This window comes from Arvicanthis niloticus, chromosome 1 (assembly GCF_011762505.2).
Source record: "Arvicanthis niloticus isolate mArvNil1 chromosome 1, mArvNil1.pat.X, whole genome shotgun sequence".
NCBI classification, from domain to species: Eukaryota; Metazoa; Chordata; class Mammalia; order Rodentia; family Muridae; genus Arvicanthis; species Arvicanthis niloticus.
The window spans coordinates 22,520,553-22,543,167 of NC_047658.1; the positions used below are offsets into that span (position 1 = coordinate 22,520,553).

The 22,615-nt window shown below is 42.8% G+C and overlaps 1 protein-coding gene across 2 annotated transcripts in view; it reads left to right on the forward strand.

Annotated features, from left to right (window-relative positions):
* The window catches only part of Prmt3 (protein arginine methyltransferase 3), an 84,957-nt gene that overhangs the window by 43,246 nt on the left and 19,096 nt on the right, over positions 1-22,615 (forward strand). For both annotated transcript variants that reach the window (XM_034485461.2, XM_034485444.2), the window contains exons 12-13: positions 4,690-4,877; positions 6,768-6,854. In XM_034485461.2, the coding sequence (XP_034341352.1) occupies positions 4,690-4,877; positions 6,768-6,854 (275 nt within the window). The remainder of the gene's footprint in view (positions 1-4,689; positions 4,878-6,767; positions 6,855-22,615) is intronic.

Consider the following 22,615-nt stretch of genomic DNA (forward strand, 5'->3'; position numbering starts at 1 on the left):
CAGTTCTAAGCAGGATGACTAGCAGCCTATAACAGCTCTCTGCTTCGCTTTACAGGGACAAACAGTCACAAGGGGCTTTAAAGTATGGTTGGTCAGCCTTCAGGGAAGAAGCCTTTGAGCACAGTTCAGAGGCAGAATCCTGCTTCTAAGAATTTATTTTTAGTGCTTCCCCTTATAGCGTTGAGGTGAGAGGACTTGTTGTAAGAAACTGAAATCACCCCAGTCAATGGGAAAAAGACTTAGTAAAGGGCAGGAATGTTACAAACTCTGGAAAGTGGGAAGTGATGAGGGCTCTGAAAGGACCCATGGGCTGCAGAGTGGAGGCTACTACCTGTGGCTGACACATTACACTGTGTAGGCACCTAAAGATGACATTGTCACCTTCACCAGAGCTTGCCAGCCTGGTCTGCAGTGGACTGAAGAAAGCTAGCTTCTGCCATGTGCCTCCCTAGGGGCAATAGATCAGCGTGCAGAAACACAGCCCTGCCTCTGCCTTCTGCACATCAGAAGGCACCTACCTCATGAGCATCCTTCCCTGCGTGCTAGTTACCCCAGCTGCTGGGCAGTTCCCTTTTCACTCGCCAGTTTTGTCCTGTCATCTGTCACTTAGCAGAGTGAGCAGGCCCGGGTTTCTGCTTTGCTCACTTAGTTTTGTTAATAGTGCCCTTTCTCCTTTCCCTTCTAACAAGTGCTCATTTGCTTCATAACGGTGGAACTCTGGAGTTTGGGGAAGTCTGGTGTCTGGGCAGATCTCAAGACTTGCTTAGCTGTCTAGCTGTCTTCTTGGCTAATGAGGACTGCTCCTCTTAACATTACTTTACCTCCCTACCTTCGGTCTCCTTCTCTGTACAGTGGAGATTATAATTACAGCCGCGTTGTAGAGTATCATCTCAGTCTTGATGAGGTTCTTGGTATGACGTGGTTTTTCAATGTGTATTAAGTCTCCTGTGTTGTTGCTGGAAACAAGATGAGCACTGGCCTGTCCTTAAACAGTGGTGAAAGGGGTTTGAGCATGGCACCTTCTTCTAGCACATTGAGCACGAAGATGACAGCACACAAGAAGCCATGGAGGCTGGATCTGGGGCTTAGCGTTTCCTGGCCTGTCTCTATACTTAACTATCTACTTGGTCTTCACAACTTTTCACCATATTTGTTACTTTGGTGGGTTTCTTTTCTTTTCTTTTTTTCCCTAGAAATCTCCTGATAATGTCATTTACTTTTTTTTGTACATAGTTTTCAAAGTATATTTCAAGTACATATTAAGTCTACCTAAACTAATGGAGCTGATCACTGTTTTTAAGGAAATATAGAGGAATAAGTTCAGTTCCCACGTGAGTGTTTAATTTCTAAGTTACTCTTGCTCTATCAGTTGGCAAGTGTTTACAATGATTTGACTCCCGTGTGCTCGCCTTTTGTGGGAATTCTATGCTTCTACACCTTTTTTTAGGGCCCAGAAGTTTGTAAGGTCTTCCCTAGGGATAAAGGAGTCCCCATCTTACTCTGCTCACCTCATGAGCCGTTCCAGTGACAGATGAATTCTGAGCAGTGAATCGAGAAGGACACAGATGTCAAAGCCATGGATTTATAAATGGTCTGGTAACTGTCTGCTTTTGTCCAATCAGCACTTGGCCGATTCCACCTATAAGCAGTCATAATTATTCAATTATAGCTTCTATCTGACAAACAAACAAACAAACAAAATAAACCCCAAGTGACAAATGTGTGAGAATGTAAAGGGTCGTGAGGTTCTGGCACTGGCCCAAGGTTTAGGCAGCTGAGCTGAGGTGAATGCTGAACCCCACTGACCTCTAGCACCAATTACAAATCTTTATAAATATTCATGTCTTTCTGAGAGACGAGAAAATCATTTTTAAGTTCAAAAATAACCAGGATTTTTATACCTTTGAAATATAATTAGCTTGAAAATTGTGCTGCAGCCCTTGAAACAACATTCTGCTCTTGGCTTCTTCTCTAATCGTAGCTTGAAGTCCGTTACAGTTTTCATTATGAAGGTGCCATCTTTGTTCTCCATGGTGTCCCTAGACCACCACACAGCTTGAGAGAGTGGCAGACCGGCAGCTTTGGTAAACGTCCAGGTTGTATTTTCAGTGTGACAGGCCACATCCCTGCCCTCTCTCTAGCTCTGGCACTGTAGTGCACTGCAGCTGTAGATGATGGGTAAGCATGCTAGAGCAGTGGTCTTACAGTGAGTTTACAAACCCAGGAAGCAGACTGGGTTGAGGCATGAGCTGTGGTCTGCCAAACTCAATGATGGCGTTAAAAAAAACCAAAAACACAGTGAGGGTTTTTGATCATGGTCTGAGACGGAGCCTTGTGAACTATACTAAATCATGTGACTATCCACATCATGTACAATGAATGCTGCAATGTCTTTAGTTGCCATGACCTATAGAGCAGTGGTACTCTAATAGTGACAGTCAACAACCCTGAGATTGCACCTCTTTTCTCTGGTAGGATCTCTGGGTCTGGCCCACTGACTGTCTTGTGGACAAGGCTTTATTGAACACAGCCATTCTGCTTTCATAATAACCACAGAAAGTGGTCATTTCAACAACAACAACAAAAAACAACAACAACAAAAAAAACCAAATGGCTTCCAAAACCTAAAGTGGTGGCCTTACCAAAGATGTTTGCTGACCTGACTGTGCTGTACTGTGTTCTTCGAGCCATAGTGCAGAAGGCTGCAGTTGTGACACAAAGGACTGTAAAGAGCCAGATACCCGACACTGCCTCAAGAGCCATTTTTGTCTTCACAGTTTCACATGTTAAGGATGTGACTCTGAATTAACTGTAGTGGTTGGTCTGTCGTTAGTCAGATCCTAACAGCAAAGTAGGTTTGTTTTTTGGATTTTTTTTTTTTTTAAAGGAATTTACGTTCTTCAGAATGGCACTAGCCAGAGTGCTTGCCACGCTAAAGGAGGAGGAGAGCATGGCCCTGTGCAGCCAGCACAACATTGTGCATAGCCCCTACAGAAGCCCAACTGTGAGGCAGCATTAGGGCCTGTGACCTGCTTTGATGCAGATCTTATGCTGGCCTTTATTTTAAAGATAACTTAGAGCTATTGTCTTTGAATAATACAGTTTCTAAGGGTGAGGTAGAGGGTGGTCTCTAAGTCTGAAGATTAGCTGGTGATATGGGAAACATGTAACTGACATTTTTTTTCTGGATTCATGAATTCCCTAAAAGCTGGTGCTTGAGCTATTCACGAAAAGTTAATTTCCATGTAAGTCACAAGAAAGAAAAGCTCTGACCTGTGTTTGTCATATGTGTAAACGTCATGTGTTTACTATCCCACAGAATTTATTGTAGTCTAAATTATTCCCCAGTGTCCCTTTAGTGCTATCTTAACTGCCTTCCTTCTCTGCTAACCCCCCTTTGCTATTTCTCTTGTGCTGTACATTCTGGCACTGGTGATACATCTGGTGCTGGGTCTCATAGACTTCTGCTGTGTTTGTATTTGCATGCTCGTGGTCTTCAGTTTTGTGTCTTAGACTCAGATAATTCCACTTCTTATGTTTCATCTTCTTAATGGCATTTTCATTGGTGCCCAAAGCAATGCACTCCTTCCCACATCTGCCCATATTGATACCCTGTAAAAGCTGACAGTCTGCTCAACTGCTAAAGCCGAGCACTGTTCCTGATTCCTCCTTATCTCAGCTAGTCGTTCCTGAGTGCCTTCTCTCAGCTGTCTTTCAGTTCTATTTCCTCTTCATGCCATAGCCTGACCTGGTTTTCACTACCCAAATCATTACATGTTTCTGAACTTGTCTGTTTGCCTCCCAATCATTCTTCACATAGTACTTCAAATGGTTGTTCTAAAACAGGAATCTGGTCACAGTGCTACCCTAGGTAAAATTGTCCCTGAGTTATTCTTAAAATAAAGTCCAGTTCACTACAGTGGTTTGCAGAAGTCCTTTCAAGCCTTGTGTCTCTGTCATCTAGTTAGAATGCAAGTGCCAACCCTTAATGGTGACTGATGCACTCTCTCACTCTGTTACATGACTCTTTCCATGCTCACTTCCAGTCTTAAACATGGTTGCCAGCTTCTCCTGCTAACGCCTTGTCTGAATTTGTTGGTTTTGCTGGGTGATCCACAATGCCTTGTACTTTCTCTTTTGAGGCCAGTCTGGGCAACATGAGATCCTGCCTCAAAATAAATTGATAGTACAAATTTCTTGAGAGTAGGTATTTGTATCCACAGTGTTTAATTTAGATTGGAACATACTTAATGATCATTTTATATTAAATAAAAGTATAGTATGAGCTGCTCCTCTACCTGCCCATAAAACTCCAGAGTGATTTTCTCCCCTGTGGCACTACATACTTTTCTGGATAGTTTTTTCTCCGTCTATGTACTTTAGGGGAATATGTGAAATAGCAATTTAAAGGGATGTTTTTTAAGTTGTCGTATTTTAAGCTTTAATATTAGTATGTTTGTTTCAAGGTTGTTTTAGTAATTTTAATAGGAGCCTATTGTTGGGATGCTGACTTTACCATCATGATTATAGGCACTGGGGTAACTTGGTTATCTCTCTGTCTCTGTCTTCATTAATCTCTCCCTGCTAAATAGTCCATGCAGATAGGTTTGATATTTACATTTAGTCATTTAAAACCATCCTCTTGTTGAAAAGAAGTTGCTACATATATGGGCATTTTCTTTATTCTAGTCTACCCTGACATTTGTACCATCAGCCTTGTGGCCGTGAGTGACGTGAGCAAGCATGCTGATAGAATTGCCTTCTGGGATGACGTCTATGGCTTCAACATGTCCTGCATGAAGAAAGCAGTTATACCGGAAGCTGTTGTGGAAGTTGTAGATCACAAGACTCTTATTTCAGACCCTTGTGATGTCAAGGTAGGTGTGTGAGCCTTCCCTCTCTGTCTGTGGACCTTGGTGCTAGACTTCCTGCATAAGCCATAGTCCACAGATGTGCAGAAAACCCTTATGCAAAGTGAGGAAGTGTCTTCATGTGGCCTGCATGCATCCTGCCACACATTGTAAATTATTACTTACTTCACTTACATTTACTACAAAGTGAGTACTGTTCAAGTAGTAGACTGTATTGTTTATGGCATTTGAGAAGCTAGATGTCTGCACACACAGACAGGTTCAGGTAAAAAATTATAATACTTTTAGTTCACAGTTTCTTTGGTCAAGGACATGGGGTCACAGTAGAGGATGTCTTCTTACTGACTTTCCATGTGGGCCTCCTCTGATTTTAATTTACTCTAAAACAGGCTCAAACTTGCTTCTAGGCCATCATTGCTTAGAATCACTTCTCATTACTCCATTTATTACCCTTCAGATCCAAGTCCAGGAGCTGGTTGAATTACTCATATGTAGTCTAACGTCTGGGCCAGAGGCTTGCATCTCCAGTGCTGGCATCTGCCTCACTGCCGCCTGGCACCAAGCTGCCTTCTCATAGATCATTATTTTCATCTTATAGTCCACTGTCTAAATTCTTACTCAGACTTCTTCCAGCCTCATTAGATTAATTAGCATGAACTTAACTGAAACTACATGGCAGCTATGTTGAAATTCCTCCTTAAGTCCTTCTGTGTTTTGTTTTTGTTGTGTTAACCTATTGATTTAGTGGGACTGTTGATTTTACATGGGCTCACCATAGCTTGGCAGGAGGAGTCACACATATTGAAGTGTGTGAAGGTTTCAGCTGAGGGTTTAGGGCAGTGTCTCCTTCCTTTTGTAATATATAGCTATTCTCTGCATAAAGGAGACTCCTCAACAAGCAAGCCTGATTAACTGTGGAGCTGCTGGGTGCCCTGATGCACTGTGGGCCTGCTTCATATTCTTCCCTGGTAGGAAGAGGCGTGTGGAGCTGTTTGAATCAGAGCAGAGGGGAACAGTTACTGCCACCTTGGCTCTACTGCAGCACAGGAGGAAGTAGGGGGAGGGAGTGCTAACTTCACTTGATCCCTTAAACTACTGTGAATAGTTAAAGTAGCTGGTTTAAGACTGAAACTCCAACGTGTTTAGTAGATGCTCTGTGATATCAAACTTGCCTGTTCTGCGTTGTTTATTCCCATTCTTCCTACACCTAAAAGGCCCTATACTATATAACTTTCTTTATAATGTTTCTTCAACTATCTTAAAGAGGGTACTGTCCCAGGCTATGGGTAAAAATTCTACCTCTTGCCACCCCTTCCCAAAGTGAAGAAAACTTGGAAAACTCGAGCCAGGACAGAACACAAGGAAATGAGCTATTTCTTTCAAAGATGAATCCTCATTTCTGCTGTTTCGTTTGAATTATTGTGGCGTTTCCTGCTATTCAAGAAACACCTTTAAATACATTGAGAGATGAATTTTTTCCTGAGAGTCTTTCCCTTCACCAGCATGTGTTTTCAAGTTACCATTTCCTCTAAGGAGATTAATGTCATAGCCGGAAACACAGCAGGTGTGGGTGGAGTGTAGTGACAGTGTGTAAGATGATCCTGGGTCGAGCACAGAACACTAGGTTTTAAATCTGGAAGTCATTAGTGTGTCAGCAAAATGGCAGACAGATCAAAGAGTGATTTCATAGATATTATTGCTTACAGGAAATCAAAGTAGGAGATACCAACTCGATTTAGAGAAATGTTAACTGTTACTATTCCTTTAGCTTGGAAAGACTCCTCCGAATGGTGCATGATTAGAAGTTAGAAAACACTGGTTTGCAGTTGTCTTGCATTAGCCAGGCGTTGCTATTCCTGTTTACTGATCTTTTTCTTTCTCCTTTCCGATGGGAAGCATATAGACTGCCACACCACGTCTATCTCAGACTTGGAGTTTACTTCAGATTTTACCCTGAGAACCACAAAGACGGCCATGTGCACGGTAAGCTGACTCTTCCCACTTCCACAGATCTCATTGGCAGTGCAGTTGATTGGCAGGGTAATAAATTAATTACCAGACTTGTGATAAATGAAAACAGCTATTGCCATTGACAGTCTGTCTTTGCCGTTGCTATCACTGGACAGATCTGCTTAATAGATGAGTAGAATTCAGAAAAGTCACTGCAGCTGGGGATGGTGATGGGTGCCTGACATTTCAGCCCTCAGGAGGTGAAGGATGGCAGCAGCTAGACAGCCATATCTCCTACAGCTAGTTTAGTTAGTAGACAGATGTGGGCAATCTTGATTCTTTATTTTTTTTTCTTTCCTTTTTTTTTTTTTTTTTTTTTTTTGGTTATTATCTATCATACTCATATTTATCTTCAAAAACAAAAGTTCTTACTGTATGTCTCCTAGTAGGTCCCCACACCTAATTTCGACGTAAAGTGATAGGCAGATCCAAATATGTATTTGACCTGGGATGTAGGTCTATTTGTTTATCAAGATGGAGCCTCACTGTGCAGCCTAGTTCTATCTTTGTAGGGTCAGCATACTTGTGTGGAGGAATCCAGGCCATGTAAACTTAAGCTGTCAGGAAATTGTGAGAAGTTTTAACTGAGAGGCAGGTGTTCCTAGGTAGTACTGAATGTTTATGCCTCTGAGAATGTCTCATCACACAATTTATGATAAAATGCATCTTCCTGTGATGACAGGAGTGTGACAGTCCTTGAGTACATGTGCATGGAACATTCTGACACTCAGTTGTCATGATCATTTAGGTTGGCTTGGTCTAGGATGCTGCATTGTACTCATGAGGACTGGAAACTGCTGTCAGGTTTTACATGCACAAAATGCTCTATCTTTTCCCTGACCCCTAAAAAGCCTTGTTCCTTAGATTGTCAGACTCACCAAAAGCACATGAGGAAGCCTTAACGAATAAGACTGTTCAGGAAGACATACTAAAAATGCATCTGAAACAGGTGAAATGCAGCGCACTCTAGATGTGGTGACCCAGTAGTCTAGCAGCTGTTAAAGGGAGAATCTTTGTGTAGTCAAACCGACACAGAGCTAGATTTAGCTGAGGAAGTAGGCCATGCATCTCTCCATTGCAGCAAATACAAAGGAAATCCTTGGCTGGAGTTATGGCTTTGCTGGTAAAGGGTTCAATCTCAGGACTCATATAAAAGTGGAAGGTGAGATTGATTTTTCAAGTTGCCCCCTGACCTGTACTCATATAATAATAAGAAAGTCGTTTAAAAAAAAAAAAAGATCTTTGAGATTTTTAAATCCTGTCTCTTGGAGAGGACTGAGATGTTTGGTGAAGCATCTGCATTTCCAACAAACCTGTTCCTTCATAACATGCTCATATGATCAGGAGCTTGACATGGGGATATTTTCTACCTAGTCCTCCTAGTAAGCCCTGTCATTTACAGCTTGGCTCACCCTTTTTGTCTGTATCACCCTTTGTAGTCTGGAGCTATTGTACAAACATAGTTTCTGAGGCAGCCTCTGTGCTCATGAAGAATAATCCAGTGCAGACATATTTTCAGAGGATGGGTATCTGATTAGAATTGTTCTGCTTCTATTTGGGCAGTGCTGGTGGCAGGCAGAGTTGGTGAGCTGGTGACAGACAGCCCTAGTGATGGGCAGAGCCAGTGACAGGCAATGCTGGTGACCAGTGAGGGGGTGGAGGGCTGTGTAGCAGCCTGGGGAGTAAGAGCGGAAGTTTGTTTCTTGTTTTTTTAGTAGAGGGAACAGTCTATGGATTTCTCGTTCTGAAACTGGACTACATAACAACAAGATAGACAGTTTCTAAGAAGTTAAGCGTGTTTAAATATATGCACAGCCATTTGTCTCCTAATGAGATTCCAAATTTGTGGTCTAATTAAAAAACTAGAGAAAATTGGATTTTTCAAAATAACAAGAATACCCCTTGGATTTAATTTCCACAGCATGTGTGCTGCGGGCTGATAGGGCTCAGGGTGGTTAGAACCTCCCATGAGCAGACACCTTTTCTCTACTCAACCGCCCTCTCTTGCCCACATACACACACAGAATGAACATTTCTAAACAATTTTGATTTACTAAGGTTTGTTGACTATAAAACTAAAACAAATATCTTGATCTTGAGAATTCTAGTTTTTTGCTGTTTGTTTTGATTCTTTATATTTGGTGTGTGTGTGTGTGTGTGTGTGTGTGTGTGTGTGTGTGTGTGTGTTTGCTTGCATACATGTATGTGTGCCAGAGAAGGACATTGGGTGTCTTCCTCACTTGTCTTCATGTTACCTTGAGACAAAGTCTCATTAGAGCAGAAACTCAACTCCTAAGCTAGATTGAGGCCAAGAGAGATCCACCTGCCTCTACCTCCCAGTGCTACTGTAAAAGGTACACAGCCATGCTCAGGTTTCTTCATAATGCTAGAGCCTCAGGTCAGGTCTCTGCTTGCACAAATGCTGATTTCTGTTTAGCATCTCCCCAACCTCATCTGTGTCTTCTAGTTTGCATTTAATGTCATTGTGTACCTGTACCTGTGTGCTTTATTACTGTGCCAGGCGAGTTTACAATGCACTCTTTCTTAACCCCTCACCAGTATAGAAGAACATCTCAGCTGGGCATGGTGCATGTGCCTCTAATCTCAGCACTTAGGAGACTGGGGCAGTAGTAATGCACCAGTTTTATTTTTTATTTTTTTTTCTCTTTAATCAAGGGGTGTGTGTGTGTGTGTGTGTGTACGTATATATGAATGCTCTGCCTTCATGCACACATGAAGAGGGCATCAGATCCCATTACAGATCATTGGAAGCCACCATGTGGTTGTTGGGACTTGAACTCAGGACCTCTAGAATAGCAGTCAATGCTCTTCACTGGTGATGCTGCTCCTAACATCTCTTCAGTCCCTATTTCACTGTGTATACAATCATTTTTAAATTCTATGTTTGTTGCCTCTCTAAGCCAACCCTAACTATGTTTCTCTTTCCTTTCTTCTAATTATGAGTTTCCGAATTCTATTTCATACTTAATACAATTATTAACAAACTAGAAAAGGATCTCAGTGGTTAAGAGTACTTACTACTATTACAGAGGGCCTGAGTTCTGTTTCCAGCACTTACATGGCAGCTCACAACTCTCTGTAACTCCAGCTCCAAGAGATCTAACATGATCTTCTGGCATCTTTGGGCACCCACTCACATCTGACATACTCACATATGTGTAAATACCATACACAGACCCACACACATAAATAAAAACGAATGTGTTTTGGGTTTTTTTGTTTGTTTGTTTTTGTTTTTCAAAACAGGGTTTCTGTTTTAGGGCTGGCCTCTAACTCAGAAATCTGCCTGCCTCTGCCTCCCAAGTGCTGGGATTAAAGGCGTGCGCCACCACTGCCTGGCAATAAAAACAAATTTTAAGTAAAAAAAATTAATGGTGGTTATTATACAGTAGAATAAGGCCAGGTTGACTGTTTGCTGCCCTAACAGTCTGATCAGCACCTGTGGAAGGGACGCAGAGGTAGTGTGCAGGGTATGTCATTAGGGTGAGGTTACATCCAGAGAAAAGTCCCCATCAGGACTGGACTGTTGAAGAGGTGGTAGGCAGGGCAAGTGGTGAACTTCAAAGTGCTCCCTGACGGGTGAGTGCTACTTGGCTTCCTTGTTTCTCCCTCTTGCTCCCTCACTCTTTTTCTTGAGTCAAGTTCTTACTAAGAGCCCAGGCTGGCCTTGGGCTTGCAGTGGTCCTGTTACCTCTGAAGTACCAGAGTACAAGAGTGCATGACCACACCCAGCAGCCCTCTGTTCTGGAGAAAGTTTTCACTGAGGTAGTTAATAAGCCTAATATAACTATAACTGTACTTATAAAGTCTTTCCTTGTGGCAGTGAATTATGGTGACATATGATTTAAGCCCTGGGGTCTGAGTACTGCTAGGAACCACACAATTTCATCCTGTACCTGACAGTGACAGTGAGGACTTGTTTACAGAGAACACAGGCTCTGCCCTTGGGCTATTCTATATTTCCCAAGAGACCCAGGTATAGGTCCCCAGCATTTGTCCTCAGCTCAGAAGCCAGAAGCCAATGTTAGTCTGTTCCTCTGTGATACCTCTCTGAAAATAGCTTAGCATTAGTTCCTTTCTGGTTTTTCATTAGTTATTTATTGTTTGTTGTGTCTTGTACTCTGCCTCAACGCTTTTGGGTTAAGTGCTCTGGTCAAGAGAGAGAGTGGGGCTGCAGGGGCAGGAGACTCGAAGAATGGAGACAAGACAGGGTGTGATTCAGTCTCTCCTTTATCAAGTCTCTCTTTTTGAGTCTCTCCTATTGAAGGGAATTCTGAGGTATTTATATACACACGCAGGAGAACACAGGTGAAAACACTTTACCACGTGCACCATACAGCTGAGGTCACTAAACAGCAAAACAAGCTTTGTGGGATAAACAATATATTTATCAGAGTGTGCTTCAGCTGTTATAGGCTTTTGACAACCAAGTCTTTCATCAGGGTATATGGTTCCAGATGGCTGCAAAGTTGATCTAGCCGCTTTCTACTAAAGTCGGCTCCCAACAATTGTTTTTTTCCATTAGTTATTTTAGACATATTTAATATGCCATTCATATGTAAATTCATTTTCTGAAAAGGTTACCCTTTTAAAACATCTTTAGTGTTTATGAAATGTCCAAACAAAAACATTCTTGTTTCTTACTCAGTTGGTTCCTTATTCCACGATCCAGAGTTAAAGTTCAAGGTCATCATTACTGGCTTCATCCTCTGATTCCCATAAATGACTTGTTGTTTTCCTTCTCTTAGTATCAGTGCTGAGGGGTTCACAGTGTTGTAGCCTCAGAGGTTGGGGCCCAGCAGGTGGGGGAGGCTGCCTGAAGGAAATGTTGCACTGGATTCTCCTTAGCTATGATCTTAATGAAAGCTGATTGGTCGATGTGGCTAGGCAGAATTGAAGGTCTCCTGAGGGCTAATCAGAAAATGTCTGCCAGAAATCCGCCTCCATATCTAGAGTTTTAATTTAAAGGTTAAAAGAAATCAGAGTACGAGAAGCAGGATAAGCAGGAGCTAAGAATCCTGTTACTGCCAGTGTAGTTCCCATGACGTGCCTATTAAGTAGCTGGGAGTTATTTCAAGAGTACAAGTTTTGACCTTGGTACTGAGTCAAGACAAGCCTTCAAGCTGTTCAGCCTCTTAAAGCAAATAACACTGCTATGAGAATAAACTTTAAAATGTTTACAATCAAACCTCAGTGATTCTCTAGTCAGAGTACTTTATTTTATTTTTTAACCAAGCTTTACATTTTTCTAATGGCTTAAGGAAGGAGCCTGTTTCTTTGCAATTGTTCTTCAAATCTTCTTTCAGGGCTTTTGACAAATCTCATGGTGGTAACCAGCTAATTCCAAACTCATTCCCCCCCCCCCCCCCCCCCCCCCCGTAGTAAATCAGAACTTGGCACTCCATGGTATAGGTTGACCTAATTTTGAACTTGCAAAGCTAATCAGTGAAACAAACTAATTATTAAAACACATCTGTGCTGCTTAGAAATGGTCAGATTTGTCTTAAACTTGCGTCACAGATTTCAAAGAGACAGCTGGCAGATGGTATAATAGGATGGATGCCTTACTGAATGTTTATATTGTGGGGGAGAGTGGTTCTCACGGACTCCTCTGCTGCAGTTAGGTCTCTTTGTCAGGATGACCATGCCATCCAATCTAGACTTGAGCCTGACTCTCGCCTCTGCTCCTCCGGTGTTCCCGTCATCTGTTCCTAAGTATCGTTCTGAGGTGCTGACCTGTGCTAAGAGCTGGAGGCATCAGGTGTGTAGTGAGCTGCACAGGTAGTTCTGTGTCCACAGCCATAACTAGAAGAATCAGATATTGAACTTACACCATGCATATTAGATAATACCAAAGAATTACTGAGAATTTGGTAGAATGTGGTAAGGGCACTGTCATTACCTAGTATGTCCTGTTTAGAGAGGCATGTTGTGAGGCACTTGCTTCAAAATAGTTAAGCACAAAAATAGAAAAAGGTGTGTATAGAAGTTACTTGCCAGCTAACTAGTTGATGTTAGGTGCAAGTTGCCAGAAGGTTCTGTCATAGTATTTGTCCTCAAGTGTCTCATTGTGCTGTGCCAGTCAGCATTCTGAGAAACGTGGGTGACAAAACAAAGGCAGGAAGAAAGCTATTTGTGTTTTCACTTGTTTTATGATGTTTATCTACTTTCACAAGATATCAGAGGACAACTGTAAAGGTCAACTTTCTCCTTCACCATGAGGTTTATGGAGATTGGACTTGGGTCATCAGGCTTGACCAAAAACACCTTTACCCACTGAGTTATCTCATATAGAAATAGAAAGGCCTATTTCTATAAACTCATCAACCTGTACAACTGTAAAAGTTGCATAGGTCACAGCAGAAGTGCATTCCTGTGCATGTGTAAGAATATTTATTGCAGCCTTCTTGTTGCCTCAAACTGCAGACAATCCAAGCACTTAACAGAACTTAGTAAATAAATGTAATGGGAACATAGCAATGAAGAGAATAGGTGTGGCCAAGCACACATGAGTCTCATGAGTATAAAGTTCAATTCAGAACAGGGGGAACACTGAGAAGAAAGTTTCATTCTATAAGTTTTGGGCTAAATTAACATGGTTTTTAACATCAGCGGACTTGGTGGAAGGAAGATGGGAGAGAAGTTCCCTGTCAGGGAATAGGTCTATTTCATCAGTGTACATTATATACATGTATGGAAATAGCTTCTGCTCAACTCCATTAATGTGTGGAGGTGGTCTGTTCATTTTTTTTTTTATTCACTTTACATACTGATCACTGTACCCCCTTCTGGTCTGCCCTCCCACAATCCCTCTTCCCATTCCCCTCCTCCTTCTCCTATGAGAGAATGGAGGTCCCCCTTGGGTTTACCCCTACCTTGGCATATCAAGTTTCTGCAGGGCTAGGTGCTTCTTTTCCCACTGACACCAGACAAGACAGCCATGTTAGGGGAATGGATTCCACAGACAGGCAACAGGGATAGCTTCTGTTCCAGATGTTCAGAACCCACATAAAGACCAAGCTGGACATCTGCTATATATGTGCAGTGGGGCCTATGTCCACCCTGTGTATGTTCTTTGGTTGGTGGTTCAATCTCTGAGAGCCCCCAAGGCTCCAGGTCAGTTGACTCTGTTGGTCTTCCTGTGGAGTTCCAGTCCCCTTCAGGGCCCTCAGTCCTTCCTCTGATTCTTCCCTAAGAGTCCCCAAGTTCCGTCCAGTGTTTGGCTGTGGGCGTCTGCATCTGTCTGAGTCAGCTGCTGACTGGAGCCTCTCAGAGAACAGCCATACTAAGCTCCTGTCTGCAAGCATAACAAAGTATCAGTAATAATGTCAGGGATTGGTGCTTGCCCAGGGATGGGTCTGTAGTTGGGCCACTTATTTGTTTGCCTCAGTCTCTGCTCCATACCCAGTCCTTGCATTTTTTGTAGGCAGGATAAAATGTGGGTCGAAAGTTTGTAGGTGGGTTGATGTTCCTATGGATCTACTGGGATTCCTGCCTGGCTACAGGAAATGGCTTCTTCAGGTTCTGTAAGCCACCACCACCCCACTTCGAGTCTTAGCTAAGATTATTCCCTTTGATTCTTGGGAGCTTCCCCTATCCCAGGTATCTGGTATGTCCTCGAGATGACCTCCACCTCCCATACCCCGACCAGCTGCAGATTTCCTTTCATTCTCATGGTCATCTAGTCATGTCCTCTGTCTGTCCCACGCCTGATCCTCAAATCTTCCCCCCCATTGCCCTCCCTATTCCTCTCTCCTACCCAGTTCTTTCCCTCCATCTGCCTCCTAAGATTATTTTATTCCCACCTTTTAACTGAGATTCAAGCATTCTTGCTTGGGCCTTCCTTCTTGTTTAGCTTAATTGAGTCTGTGGAGTGTATTGTGGGTCTCCTGTATTTTATGACTAATATCCACTTACAAGTGAGTACATACCATGCATGTCCTTTTGGTACAGAGTTACCACACTCAGGATGATATTCTCAAGAGCCATCAATCAGCCTGAAAATTCATAATGTCTTTGTTTTTAATAGCTAAATAGTATTCCATTGTGTAAATGTACTACATTTTCTTTATCCATTCTTCAGTTGGGGGACATTTGGTTGTTTCTAGTTTTTGCTTATTAGGAATAAAGCTGCTATGAACATAAGTGAACAAGTATCTCTGTGGTATAGTGGGGCATCTTTGGGCATATGCCCAGGAGTGGTATAGTTGGGTCTTAAGGTAGAACTATTTCCAGTTTTGTGAGAAACCACCAAATTGATTTCCAAAAGTGGTTGTAAGTTTGTACTCCCACTAGCAATGGAAGAGTCTTCCCCTTGCTTGCTCCACATCCTCGCCAGCATGTGCTGTCACTGAACTTTTTGATCTTAACCATTCTGGCAGGTGTCAGGTGGAAGCTCAGAGTTGTTTTGATTTGCATTTCCCTAATGACGGGAATTGCACTAAATCTGTAATTGCTTTTAATAGGATGGCCATTTCCACTATGCTAATCCTACTGATCCATGAGCAATTTGAGCTCTTTCCATCTTCTGAGATCTTCTTCAGTTTCTTTCTTCAGCGACTTGAATTTCTTGCCATATAGATCTTTCGCTTGTTTGGTTAGAGTTACACCAAGAAACTTTATATTATTTGTAACTATTTTAAAGGGTGCTATGTCCCTAATTTCTTTCTTTGCCCATTTATCATTTGATTAAAGGATGGCTACTGATTTTTTTAAAGTTAATTGTTTTTATCCAGCCACTTTGCTGGAAGTATTTATCAGCTGTAGGAGTTTTCTGGTAGAATTTTTGGTGTTGCTTATATATACTATCATATCATCTGCAAGAAGGGATATTTTGACTTCTTCCTTTCCAATTTGTATCCCCTTGATTTCCTGGATGTTATGTGTCAGGAATTTTTAGATTTAACCTTTTATTTGACTATGTATTAATGTCTTCTGTTGTATCTTCTTTTCTCTTTACCTCCTGTACTCTGTTGGTGATGCTTGCATTTGTTGTTCCTGTTCTCTTCCCTAGGTTTCCATCTCCAGGATTTCCTCAGTCTGTGTCTTCTTTATTGCTTCTATTTCTACTTTCAGGTCTTGGAACAGTTTTATTTATTTCCTTCACCTGTTTAATTATATTTTCCTGTATTTCTCTAAGGGATTTATTTGTTTCCTCTTTAATGGCCTCTACCTGTTTGATTGTATTTCTTATACTTCTTTATGGTATTTATTCATTTTCTCATTAAAGGCCTCTATTTTTATAAGATTGGATTTAAGGCCATTTTCTTGTGCTTTGGTTGTGTTAGGATATCTAAGGCTTGCTGTAGTAGGGTAGCTGTGCCCTCATTTTTTGTTGATTGTGTTCTTTGAGGGCCTTTAGCCATATGGAAGGATTCAGTCCCTAGATGTTCCTGCTGTAGTATTGGGAGGGAGCCTAATCTCCATGATCCTGGTGTGGCAAGCCTCTGATGGGTATCGTTGGGCTGTATGGTTTCTGATCAGCAGATAGGTTGAGAGGTGGCAGGAGAATGGGGGTCCACTGGGATAGCAGGATACTCAGGGAAGATGGGGTGCCCCAGAGGACTCAGTGGTCAGGGAAGATGGGTATGGATGGGACTCTAGCCTGTATGCTCCCTGCTCAGCAGCTCTGATGAAGGTGATGGGATAGTGGAGAGGTGGCAAGATAATGGAGGTGTACAGAGGATAGCAGGCCACTCAGGACAGCTAGGCATGCCCCAGAAGACTCAGCAGGTAAGGAAATAATGTGCAAATTTTTAGGAAAGAATTCTAGCTTGGCTTGAACATGTAGACCATTGTATTTACAGAGGTGGAGAACCTTCCAGGTTGTCTATTGCACTGTGCTTTCTTCTTATTGAAATGAGAAGTGATTAAGATGCTCTGTCAGTCAAGGGATGTGGTCAGAGTAGCACTTGAAAAAGAGCTTTACTGGAATTTGGAGCTGAAGGGACCAGAGTGGATGCAGACAGGTGGTGGGGGTAAGCTAGCCCATTAGCATAGCCAAGAAATGACCATGATTGACATGGGCAGTTTAAAAGGAGGTGGTGGGAAACTGAACACATCCAGAAAGTAACTAGAGATGAAACCAAGTGGATGCAATTGATAATGGGATGAAGGAATGACAGCATAAAGCCACAGAGCCAGAAGGCAGAAAGTCACAGATGGTTTTCTCTGGTGAAGCTTAAAAGAGCACAGCACTGAGACAGAAACAGGAGAACAGACTGAGAGGCAAGGATCCGAAGCTTGCCTGCTGATACGTAATGTACCTGTGTAAGGGAGTGCTGTCCTGTGACCTGCCAAGTGGGGCTTGTATCTCTTCTGGTCACAGCACATAAGTTAAATCTTAATCATTTTGTGGAAAAATATTTTGAAACTGCTTCTCTAATGATGCTGACACCATTTGACAAAGCTTGTAAGTATTGCTGTTGATAGGTGTGTTTTTCACCTATGCTGCTTTCTAAGATTTTTGGACTGTGAAAACTTTCTTACTGGCAATACTTGTGCAGATATAATGTAACAGCTGAACATTCAAGTAAGCAGAGTTCCCAGGAACAGGAACTACCAAAGTGCAGATGATTTCTCTACCCCAAGCAAGCCTGGGCAATGGCCATTTTTCTATTCCTTTTCCCTCACATGCTTATGTATCATAGTGTCTTGCTAAACTGTAATTACTTGTGGTCTTCATAAGGAGCCAGGAGAGTGGTGCTTGACTCTTGACAATCCAGCACCCAGCACGGTACATTGTTAAAGTCCTCACTTCGTCTGCAGTTCCACTGTTCAAGCCACTCAGTGTTGAGACCTGCACTCTCCACGCTTGGCAGCCCCACGCTTTGGGAGCCACTAATGTTGAGGACCGCACTGCCTCACGCTTTGGGGCTAAGTGCTCTGGTCAAGAGAGAGAGTGGGGATGGAGGAGAAGAGATGCAAAGAATGGAGACAAGACAGAGGGTCTGATCAAGTCTCAAGTCTCGTTTATTGTGTCTCTCTCTCTCTTTTATTGTCTCTCTCATTGTCTCCCTTATTCTCTCTATTGAAGGGAAATCTGGGGTATTTATAGGCTTTTGCCATGTGCCTTATAGGTGTGTGAATACCACGTGCCTTACAGGTGTGGATATGACGTAAGCCTTACAGGCGTCTATAGTGAGGATAGCACGTGCACTGTGCACCTTGCAGGCTTGGATACCATGTGCGCCTTACAGGCATGTATGGTGTGGATAGCACGTGGATAGCACGTGAAAGTTGCAGGCATGGATACCACGTGCACCTTGCAGCTGGGGCCAGTAAACAGCAAAACAAAATATGTGGGATATCAGAGTGTGCTTCAGCTGTTGTAGGCTGTTGAAAAACAAGTCTCACGTCAGGGTATATGGCTCAAGATGGCTGCAAAGCTGATAGCCGCTTTCTGCTAAAAGTCAGCTCCCAACAACTCAGTTCATCTCTGCTTTTACATTTCCTCCTGGAAACTGTATGATAAACAAATCTTAATTTATAAAAGGTCATGTATTTTTCCTACATCATGTTAGCTCTGCCATGTGTTGTCTAGAATGATGGAATAGCCCACAGTGTTTAACACATCATCAGAGAGAATGCAAAGGTCCACAAGACAGGTAGTTCTGGAGCTGACACTGACTTACCTATGGAATTGGGGTAGAGTTCTTCTGAAGGTCACATTTGCAGACTGAAGAACTGTTGTGCTGTTAGAGGCATCACAGCATCATTTGCTCTGAAACAGCCTGTGTGTTGAAAGCTGCTATTTTGATTCTAGATTGGATGGGGTTATACTGTGTCTCAGTAGTGTCAGAGTAGTCACACAGGCTCAAACCCAGTGTAAGGGTGGGGTATTAATTAAATAGTCAATAGTATCAGGCTCCATCTCCCAGGCCACCTGTGAGCAGTGCTGGTTGTGATGGTAAGTGAGTTTGATCAGGTGTTTTCCTCTTTGATAGAGGCTCCTATCCCTGGAATAATGACCTATGGGAAAATAAGCTTACCCATTAAGATCTTCTTGACAAAAACCATTGTGAATATTGGCCCTCAAATCTGTCAATGCTATAGCATGCCTGATGTTTTCAGATATCTCATATGAATGCAGGTGTTGACAATAGCATCAGTCTTCATGGAAAGATGAGTCAAGAACTGAAAACTTTCTGTTGCTGAAATCAGATAAATCACAGTTTATAATGTTTACAGAAGTGAGTCAGTCCATCTTTCTGTTCTTACAGAGGAGCCACAGTAATGCAGACCTTAAGCTTTTACCCATTTTGGGCCCATTTTCTCTGAGCTTTTCATTTCAGAAGTGGAAGTGATGCCACTAAACACCTTCCAAGGCACTATTTGATATAACACATGCACACATGTTCTGCTGTGCCTAGCACATAGACAATGCTCAATTTGTGATCCAGTTGTTCCCTTGCACTTTCCTGCTGGGCTACATTTGCTGGTCTTTAGACAGGCTCTCTCTATGTTGCCAAAGCTAGCCACAATTCACTAAGAAGACTAGTTTCCAACTCAGGATTCTCCTGCCTCCACCCTCTGAGTGCTGAGGTTATGATTCTGTGCTGTCTCATGCAGCTAATGACCATATTTTCAGAGAAACAAGTTTTGATGTTTATTTAATTTTTAACACATTGATTTGCTTATACTGATTTAGGCCTTTGTGGCCTCATAGATGGCATTTACTCCATCTGGATTTAAATAGTCATAATTTGCCCTTAAGTACAACAAGAGACTAGTCTTCATAGGCAATGGCATGTAAAGAAAATCTTAAACCCAGAATGGTGGGGAGGCAGAGGCCACTGGATCTCTGTGAGTTCAAGGCCAGCCTGATCTACTTTAGTAGATCTAAAAGGAGATGGGGTGGAGAGGGAGGGCAGAGAAAGTAAATCCTGTGCCTGTCATCTGTCTGAATATCTTTGGAACTTGATCATCTGCCCCCAGGAGTTTTAGTGGATTCTGTTTGAAGACCTGCAACAGTCCATATCTACTTCCTTTCTGTAATGCTGTGGTGTGGGGAGCCCACAGAAGGCGGCTCTCATCCTTGTAGCCATCTTGAGCCATATACCCTGAAAAGAGACTTGATTACATTAGCCCGCAACAGCTGAGCACACTCTGATAACATCTTGCTTTAGATACCCAGGATTTTCCCTTGGGTGTGTGAGACTTAAAGGTGTGTGACTTAAGGATGTGACTTAGAGATCAGATTTAGAGACAAGACCTAAGGGCATGATTAAAGGCGTGACTTAGAGGCGTGGCTCAGAAGTGAGACATATAAAAGGCTAGAGGCAGACAGCAGAGTTCAGAACAATTTGGAGTAACAGAGAATCAGACACTTCAGAGAGTACAACTTGGAACTAGGAATTAGGTTAGAGAGTACAACTTAGAGAACAACTTGGAGTTAGTTATTAGACATCAGGCACTTGGCACTTGGAAGAAGAAACTTGGAACTTGGAGCCACTAGGGACTAGGAACTAGAGACCAGGAACTCAAGACTTGGGACTTGGACTAGGAAGAGAGACTGAAGAATAACTGGGATTGACTCACAGTCTGCCTTGTCTCCATTCTTTGCATCTGTCCTCACTCTCTCTCTGTTGCTGAACCGCCGACCCACTGACCGGAGCTGCTTGGGGCAGTGCAGGCTAACAAGTTAGTCCCCAAGGCTTTTTTGGCAGTGCGGGTCAAACATTGACAGAACGGTCTGAGACATTTTGGTCCCCAAACGTGGGGCAGCTCGGGCCGCAACACTTTGGGTATTGGATATGATGGTGGTGCTCATCCATAGCTGGCTCTGTAGTCCAGGCTGGCTTGCAAACTGACCTTATGCAATCCCCTTGTCTCAGCCTCCTGGACAGGAACCACAGGCAGGTGCCATGATGCTTGGCTTGCTTTGGTTCTAAGCTCAACCTTCTGCTTGGTAAGTTGTGTTGTTGGAAACAAAATATTCCCTTCCACTGATCATATTTTCTTCCATTTGGGAAGCTAGACATGGAATGTGTGCTCTTTCATGAATAATGTTTGGACAACATTGAAGAGCAACATGAAAAATGTAACAGTCATGAGAAACTGATGATATAGAAGGAGCAGGAGATAGAAGCCTAGTGAAGCAGTGAGCTGCACAACTATAAATGCAAGCACAAGCAGAACATTCTTTCAGGGCAGTTTTCATTCAAATGCATGTGCTGAATACTGACACTCTGTATTGGTCTTGGGCTACAAGCGAAAACATAGCCTCTGTCCCCAAGATGTTTCTTCAGGAGATGCCACAAGCGTTGTGTTCTATAATGCAAATTGGTAATGGGCTCATTAAAAAAAAAAAAAAATGTGTCACTCGTGGCTGGCATAGCCATGCTAATTGTCCTTATGTCAGACCTTGGTAATTCTGCATACTGATACTCACTGTGATGACTGTGCACTATGATTCTTTGGGCTAGATACCAGAGATTGTTTCTGTGAATTAGTTTGCATTCACATTGGTTTTAAGTTTAAAGATAAAAACTTACATGAAACACAAAGCTGGTTTTTTTTTTTTGTTTGTTTGTTTGTTTGTTTTTTTGTTTTTTTTTTTTTTGATTCCCACATGCTGGGAGGACCTGAGCATGCCTCGGTTTATCAGTGACAGGTAGGCTACAGTTAATGAGCCAAAATGAAACTGCCATGGCCCCTGAGCATGCCAGGCCATGGTACATCGTAACATCTTAACTGCACACTGTTATTCAGCATTTCCCAATGGTAGTTTAGGCAGCTGAGCACAGAAGGAGGGGCCTCTGCTGTCCCCACAACTGAACAAGTAGCTCACAGCATGGTGAGTGCTCGTGTAGGGAACAAAGACAGTCAGCATGGATCACAGTCTACATTGTAGAAAGAGAAGGCTTTTCAGGCAGAGACAGTAACCGATGAGGAGTTGATGTAGGATGCGGATACAAGGAGAAAGAAGCCTTAAGTGGGGAAAAGCAGTGCAGCGAAGAATCTGTTTCTCGTCCAGGGACTGCAAACAGACAGAAGACTGTCTTTCTGACGGCAGCATGAAAGGGGGAGTCTGAAATACTGTATGTTGGAGGATTTTATATGTGCATTAGTATTTCACTAGACTGTCTAAGACTTTTAACAAAAAAGTCCAAAGAGGGACTAGGGATGTGGCCATGTTGGTAAAGTGCCTGTGGTAGCACACAAGGAAGCCAGCTTCTGTCCCCACTGCATAAACCAGGCTGTAATTCTAGCACTGGGGAGGTGGAGACAGAAGAATCAGAAGTGCTGAGTCATCCTCCACTAAATAGTGAGTCTGAGGACAGCCTACAGTAGGTGGGACCCTGTCACATAGAGAGTGGGAAGAAAACAAGGGTGATGGGGAGAGGGAAGGAAGACCCAAAGAAGGCAAACTCGGCTGTTTCTGCCCTGCAGGTGCTGCCACTCTGAAGCAGCCGAGCAGCTTCATGTTGCCCCTTTGGTAGCCTCCTGTCCTAGCAAATAGAAGGTGTACTTGTCTTCCTACGGCTTTGCAATGGGAATCCTGAAAGACTGACATCAGAACAGGGCAGACCAAAGACCAGAGAACTGTTATGACTGCAGCCCCCTTCACAGTCCCTGAATGATCCAGGGGGTCTGGATCCCCACTAGTGCTCTAGAACAATGTTGAGTTGCTAGTTCCCCGGGGCGTATCTGAAATAAATTTAGAAACCTTTCTAGAAGATTATTCTTATATGTCTAAAATGATTTCTACT